General features: G+C 44.2%; 1 protein-coding gene across 1 annotated transcript in view; it reads right to left on the bottom strand.

Moving 5' to 3' along the window:
- The window catches only part of CCDC64 (coiled-coil domain containing 64), a gene marked incomplete at both ends in the record, with an annotated part of 36,939 nt that extends 30,522 nt beyond the window's left edge, over positions 1–6,417 (bottom strand). The window contains one exon of the mRNA XM_010075444.1: positions 6,202–6,417. Coding sequence (XP_010073746.1) covers positions 6,202–6,417 — 216 coding nt within the window. The remainder of the gene's footprint in view (positions 1–6,201) is intronic.
- Between the last annotated feature and the right edge of the window lie 1,396 nt (positions 6,418–7,813).

A 7,813-nucleotide genomic window follows, 5' to 3' on the forward strand; every position in this document is an offset into this window, starting at 1 on the left:
TCAGCAGCCGTGTGTGCCCCTGTTTTATTCTGTGTACAGCTTTCTGCCCATTCCCTCAGTGCTTGCCAGTATTTAAACCAAAGGATACAAAGGATACAAAGGTAAAAATCTTAATTAAATGGGTGGGTGGAAAATCTTTGGGAAAACTGTGTAGGGCTACCTCCCCTCCACCTTTGCTGAAATTACTACTTTTGTGTTTGCTGCATTTGTGCCTTGGTGTCAGGATGGCCCTGTTCCAGTTGGCTCCTGAAGCTCTGTGTGCCCTAAAATGGGGTTAACAGGTCCTGCAAGCTTGGCCAGCCCCTCAGCAGAGGGTTGAGCCTTTCTTCCTGCCTGTCTCCCTTCCTCTAGATGGATGGTGAGTGAGTGCCACTCAGCAGTGACCTCGAGATGTTCCTTCATTACCTTGTAGGGCACTGAATCATTTCATTGAAGGACTTTGCAGGCAAGAACACGCAGCTGCAGTCACGTCCTATATTTACAGCTTTAGCATAGAAAGCCTCAGCACTCTAGTCCTGATGTGGCATGAAGCTGAATTATTAACAAGTGCTCTCTGCTAGGGGAGAAGTAGCTGGTGAGCAGGAGCCTTTCCTGCATGTGCACTAATCAGCATTCACTGGGTGATCAGGGATCTGGTTACATGGTGCTGGCATCTGCTGATGCTCCAGAGGGGCAGGGAGCTGGAAGGTCCTTGATGTCATTAATGGGAGGTTTGCTGGTTTCAGTGTTTGGCTCTGTTTTGTGCTGGTATTTGCTTTCCTCTCACCCCACCATGTGTAATGTAAGCATGCCTTAGCCAGGCACAGAGCAATGCTGGAAGGGCTATCTGCCTACCCAAGGAGCAAGCAGCCCTACCTAAGCTGCCATGAGAAGCAGGTACTACAGGAGGGGTGCTGCCTTTTCTTGTGCAATCTGCCCCCTCCATTGAATTTAGAGTGCTCAGCGGTGATGCAGGTCAAGATTTGCTATGTCAGACTCTGTGTAATATTGAGTAGCTCAGTATGGAGTTCCCTACAGTAAACTACTCCTTACTGCATAGGTCCAGTAAACACTTTGAACCCCAGTGAAAACTAGAGGCTTTTTATGTAAAAGAATTCAGTGTAGTGGCTGATCTGCACCTTGAAATGTGGGGCTAGTCAAAGCAACTCTTCTTGATCCTAGGTCCATTCAGGATCTTCTTCTGCTTAAAAATAACCCCCCTGAAGCAGTACTTAAATTCAGCCTGACTTACTTGCCTCTGTGCTAAGCATGGAGTTTCCCAATATATCCTGCTGGGCTATTGGAGACATCTTAATAAACAAGAAGCATAAGGAGGCTTGTATTAAGCATCTGTACAGATAAAATAAGGAATTAAAGACAAGCTAGCTCATAGTTAATGGCTACAGATCTCTGGCATGGCAAAAGCAGTGAATCTTGCCCAGCACACTAGTTCCAGTAACTTTTTCAAAAAAGTTAGTCTGGTTTTCTTAAAACCAATATTGTTCCTATGCTGATAGACCCAATAACCAACCATTCAGAAAAAGCTCTTCAGTAATTGACAACAGAGCCGCATCTCTTGCAAGTACATTGTTGACCACAAAAGGATGTACCTAAAGTAAAAGTGATTTGGAAAGGAGAATATAATATGGTCAGCTCACTCTTGAATAAAAACTTGTTTCTCTCAAATCAAAGCCAGGCAGTGCCTGCCAGTCCTCTGAAGCTACACTGGATGTTACAGTGCAAAGTGAGAAACAAAACTCCTCCAGCTGAAATATTGCTGAAAGGAAGGGTTTGTGGCTAGCAAATAAAACTTCCTTTGCAGACTTGTGGGCTGGCTGATCATTTTCTTGCTGTACCAGAGGGACTGACTGAAACACCTCATTCTTTGTAGCACTATGTTGGCACTAGATGCTGGGAGAATATAAGAACTTGGTGACTGAGGGCCTCTCCGAGGGATGCCGTGGCAGCCGAGCGCTCCTCTTTGAACACAAAGAGCTATTTCAGTGGTGCAAGATGACATGCTTCTTCCTGCCACTGAAAACAGATTTTCATTGCAAAAACTACCTGAGCTTGACATTGTGAAATTACTTCCTTATGCTCTATGTACCATAAAAGAAGCCCAACTGAACTGGGAAGGATATATCCTTGCCCAAGCTAGATGCAGCAAACAGCTCCAGAAGCCCAGAGCATGGTAGCAGGAAATGTGTGGGAAAGCCATCTGGTGAAGCCACTTAGAAACAGTGTGAAAATCTTTTTTCATTCACTTCCTGACAAAGTAGTAATATGTTGCCTCATTATAGGAAGAAGGCTGCTTGTTATTATTATTATTTGCATTAGTAGCTCCTAGAAGCCCAAAGGTGGGGAGAGGATTCTTGCTGTGTTATGTGCTGTGGGCACGCATAAGATGAGACCTTTCCCTATACCCACTCCCCACAAATTTTGTAACATAAGAAAGCATAGGAATTTTTTTTTCCAGATTGGGAGCTGAAACAGATGGGAGAGACTGAAGGAGCTGGAAACAGAACACAGAATAATTCCCAATCCTCAACTTTCTCAGCAAAGCTGTACTTTGACTCCTATACTTTATCTTTGAGCATTTATGGTGAGTGGTATGTACCTTGGCATACTGCTCACAACGTGCTCTGCAGTTTTCCTGTGTAAAATCTGCATTTAGCTTGGTGTGGACGCACTGCTGAGACTTACTACACGCTTTGCTGTGCTGAGGCAGAGGGAGGGAAATCAAATCAACATGCATAAGGGATTTTAATCATCACTTAGCAAATTAAAAAATAAGGTTACTGTGGAGATCTTAAATTTGATCTTTGGCATCTGAATCATATCTTTCACTATGAGATACCAGTTCAGCCCACCTAATTTCCCCATGGTTTAATACCACTGTAACCCCAGGCAGTACCTCTGCTCTGCTAAAAGCATAGAACACCACCAAAGGCTGTATTTCAAGAGGAAGCAAACTTCCTTATAGCCTACTTACTATAATTAGATACGTAAAGTTCTCCTATATCATCTGAAGACCTCAAATCATTTTATGGACTTTATTTTAGCCTCTTGGCAACTCTGAGGCAAGACAGTTACCCCCTTTTTAAGAGACTGGGACAGACTTAAAATGCCTATCCTTGAGTTTTGCTTATCAGTCTTTGCCAGAATTGAGGATGGATTTTTCCAGTCCCATGCTTTAATTGCAAGACAGAGCTTTCCAGTTCCCTTTGCTATCCTTGTGTGGGTGTGAGGGACTGCGTGCTTGGCTGGTTAGCATTTGTGCCAGGTTTAGACTGGAAAAAAGTATGTGCTCGGGTTGGCCTTTCATCTCTGGGGAAGGCAGGGTTAAAAAATAGTCTTGAAGCTTAATTAGCTTGTGAAAGAATATCACAGCAGCAGGAAGGAGGAGGGGTAGGATGAAGGAGATGGTGGATGCTGCTGCTTTGAGGCAGAAAGGGCTGAAGTGAAGCCAAGGGACCCTGGAAGGAGTAAGCAGGACCATGTGTGCTGGTAGCTTGTAAAGCTGAGACTGTCATTTGATATATACAGCCTAGTGCCAAGGGAATACCTTCCCCAGGAGAGAGATGCTCAAGTATTGTGAAATTGGGCCACGAGGTGTTAATTGCTAAAAACTGCAGAAATTCAGATTTAAAGAGCTAGTACCTACTAGCGTAGAATGACTCGTACCAGAGAGCGATCTGTCTTTCTGTCCTGTGAATGAAGCCTCTAGTAGGGCATACAGTGTCAGATGGGGCAGAGTTGAGGCTCTGAATAAGGCTTTCATTGCCATGTCACAGACTTGTTGTAACCCTCTCCTCCCAAACAACCTGCTGTGACACGAAGTGCAGGTGTAAAATGCAGAATTAGGAACACAGGGAGGATACCTGCAACACCTCAAAGTTCACAGAAGCTGTAACACCACTTCTTTGTAGGGTTTTTCCTCTCCCAGTGCTTAGTTCATTGTCCCTAGCAAGACTCCAGCCTATGACAATACAGCTGTAGGCAAGCACATCCATGCAGCTGTATTTGTCCTTTTTATTTATTGAAAGGCTAGGTAGTAACAGGAGCCAGAACTATGTAGGTGCAGGGTTTAAGCACTACCACTTCCTCAAGGATTACATGCATAACCTCTTCAGAATAAGAGACCAGCCAAATAAGACTGTAATTGCACTATGGAGCACCAAATGTAGAATACTAAGCACCGAATAATAAAGTGCTAATATAATTCTGAGATTTTAAAAAGCCTCAACCAAAGCCCTGGGTTAGTGACAACGGACCATTCCCAACTCTGTTTCAATTTGTCCAGATTCTCATGATGCTAGGAAGACTGTTTACACCCTTGCTATATCCATTGTTATATTTGAGTTATCAGCCAGTTTTGGCCAGATGACAAACTCGGTGAGCACCGAATTGTGCCTTGGCAAGCATAAGCTGTCTCTATCCGTCTGCCTCGTCTGTGTTGGAGAACAACAGTCGTCTTCTCCAAGCTGGGAGCAGGGCTGGGCTGGAGCAGTGAGGGCAGCACCAAGACTCAACATTTTTCCCAGGATGTGGCAGTTCTGCAGTGGGTGGATGAAGACTACTTCTTGCAGTAATAGGGAGTTAAGGGAACAAATGTCCATGCTTGGACATTACATGCTGGTAGACCTAACTTGGTGGTTCCTTTGCACAAAGCTTAGTTGAGCACCTCTCTGAGCATCTGGGCTGTGAGAGGCTTCTGTAGCACAGGTGTCCCATGAGGATAATCCCATGTGGTTTAAAGCCCAAAGCAAGCTGTCTTGTTTTCCTTTTCTGCCTTCTAGACTTGTCTTTCAGTTTGTGCTTATGCTGGGATCATAACAAATCCTAAATTTCCCAGCCAGTGATGGAAATCATGCATACACAGAAAATCTCTGAGGGTCACCAAATCTGATGGGAGCCAAGTTCTTAGCCCTGGATAAGAAACTTCATACAACACATGAGCTCTGCAAGGGTTTGGGTGGAATCTCTCATCCATGTTGTAAGTGAAATATGCTTTGTCCAGAGAAAAGGTGAAAGATCGTCCCTAACTCATCTGCTACACTTGGGAGATATTGCTTTAAAAACATAGATAAAGTTAGCAGTGTTCCTGAGTTAAGGAAGTTGAGAGTTTTTTTGTTATTGTTTTAAAACCCAGTTAAAAGCCAAATAGTTATTACTTGACAAGAAAATCTATAGCAGAATGAGGAATGATTTCCTCAAGTGCCAGTACAGAGTGTTACACCCAAGACCTGTTCTCACCTCCAGAGGCGCAGGAAAACTGCATACCCAGATTGAGTGAAGGCAAGTGAAGAGACCTATACACTTGGCCCATTTCAGAGTTTTCTGGTCCCAGTGCTGTGACTGTTTTTGACCCTCCCTTAGGCAACCGCTGTGTCAGTCCCAGAGACTCACCTCTGACAATCTAGTCTGAAATGTGCTCTTACAACATTAGATGGGTCTCTTCAGCATGAGGCTGTGGTGTGTGTTTTTGTTGTATGCTATTTTGGGGATAAGCAACTGGTGAGAAGAAAAAGCTTTCATCTGATGGAGTAACTGTGTTTTCAAGCATTAAAATTATGGTTTGCACTAACTGTCCAGTGGGGAATAAAAAAACCAAGGTTCTTAATTCTAGAAGATATTTCTGTCAGAAAGAAAACCATGCTAGAAGTATTCAGTCAATTAGGCTAATTTGTGGTGGCCTCACTATAAATCCTCTTTCATTCAGAGGCAAGTTAAGCTCTTTGCTGAAACATGCCATTTCAAGGAATTTCAGTAGTTTCTCATACGTGGTAAACTGCAGGGACACACCATTTTAGAATGACATGGTATGTTCAATTCTACAATATTATAGCCAATGTATGTCAAAAAAGGCAGACCAGCAAAAAGTCTTTCACCTCACTGTCACAGATCAGCCTTTTTCTTGCGTGCTACGTTTGTTCAGCCTATTTGTAAATGAGAAACAGATTTTCTAAATCAGTTTTAGATACAAAACCTGTTGAGAGAGACATCCATGCAGTAAATAACCACTCAACCCAGAAACGTAACTTTTGCCAATGACATGCAGCACTCTTAAGTTCCATTTAAAGGCAGCATGTTTTATGGGGACACTCATGTAATCTAACAAAGTGCAGAACCACTTGTCTGCTTGTTTGCCTGAAAGGTGGTTTAGAGCAGAGCTGTGAGCCTTTCCCATGACCAAGGCGGCTGGGTGCTGCAGCGACTCACCCTGCTGAGCTGGTCCAGGAGTCTTTGGTTCTGTTCGGAGAGTTCCTGGACGGCCCGTGTCTTCTCACGATCGGCTTCACGCAGGTGCACCTGCTGCCTCTCTAGCTCGTCCTGCAACTGCTTCACGTCGCTTTCCAGTTCAGACACCCTTCCTTCCCATTCTCCTTCTTTGTTCTCAAATCGCCTCCTTAGTTCATGTTTCTCTTGTTCTAGGTGCTAGAGAAGGGGGGAGAAGAGGTTAGGAAGGAAAGAAAAAAATGAACGCTGCTTCCTTTTCTCACTCTATGCTCAGGGTTGAAGCCTTTTGTGCAGGAAACAGAATGGTACTAGAGTGTGACAATGCCATGGAGGTGTCAATCTCATGTCAGTGAAGGTCACTGGCACTAAACTTGCTTTCCATTTCCAGCAATTGACCTGTCCTTGGCCTCTGAAGATGAGCACATTGAACTTTTGCTCAAACAACTGCCAAAAGAGTAAAGCAGGCTGCATGTCAATAGGCAGAATATATAGGTCAGGCAGGCCAAGTGATCTGGCAGAGCCTAGCTCAACTCCAAAGCAATATTTCAGTGGCCAGTGGCATAATTATTTTTAAAATTGCCTTTATAGTCAAAACTACACAAACTGTATCCTTACTGCTGATGAGGAATCTAAATTGAGGCATCTTTCTTGTCATATGGGTCTTATGAACAACAGCTGAATCATCTATCCATTTGCTCCTTCTATTCCTGACCTAATTAGTTCTCTGGTAGTTTGATAGCGCACAGTAACTCTATTGTTTGATGCAGTCCGCTCTGGAATGGCAATGGATGCAATGAAGTAGTTTCTATAGACATTATGTACGTGCATGTTCTGGGTTGCAGGTTTTTAGAAACCACTCTCAGTTCTGGAGACTCTGCTCTGCTTAGGACTGGCTGGAAAATCAGAGACAGCACAAATCTGGTAAAACTTTTGTGTGTTTTACAGGCTCAGTTAAATGAGGACTTGACTGAAACAGAGCTGCAAATCAGGTCAAAACAGATCTATATTGTGCCTGTTTGAAAGAATCCCAGCTCTGAAACTCTGAGCTTGAATTTCCCCTGGTAACTGAAGCCATGCGCATACTTGCAGAACAGGTACAGACTGGGGATGTGGGCATGTCCCAAGATTAGCAAGGAAACCTGAAGAGTAGGAGCCCTCTCTTTGTTGGTTGTTGTCTGTCTGCCAGAACAACCTGCGGCTACTCTCTATGGGATTCACCAGCCTTTTAGGAACGTGTCTTAGCAAAGAACAGAAACACACTGGGCCCAGCACTGCCAGCACTCGCCCATTTTTCCCAGGGTATCATCCCCCAGTGAGCAATCCTCATGGCACTTATGATAGGAGGAGAAAATAAACCTGTTAGGAGGAAAAGAAAATTGTACTGCTTTTATGTGAAGTGGCTTTTTATTGCTTGTTAGAAACACAGGCTGTGAGGTGGCTGGTTCCCCTGGGTGCCCACTGCTGATGACATACTGCTGATGACACACAGCCTCCCTTGCAGGGTCTCTGCCACCTTCCTGAGCAGGTTTGAATGTCAAAGCTTTCCACTTCTCCAGCAGCCCCCTGGCCTATGTTATCACTAATCTTCCACATC

Source organism: Pterocles gutturalis, unplaced genomic scaffold (assembly GCF_000699245.1).
Source record: "Pterocles gutturalis isolate BGI_N339 unplaced genomic scaffold, ASM69924v1 scaffold26092, whole genome shotgun sequence".
Taxonomy (NCBI): domain Eukaryota; kingdom Metazoa; phylum Chordata; class Aves; order Pterocliformes; family Pteroclidae; genus Pterocles; species Pterocles gutturalis.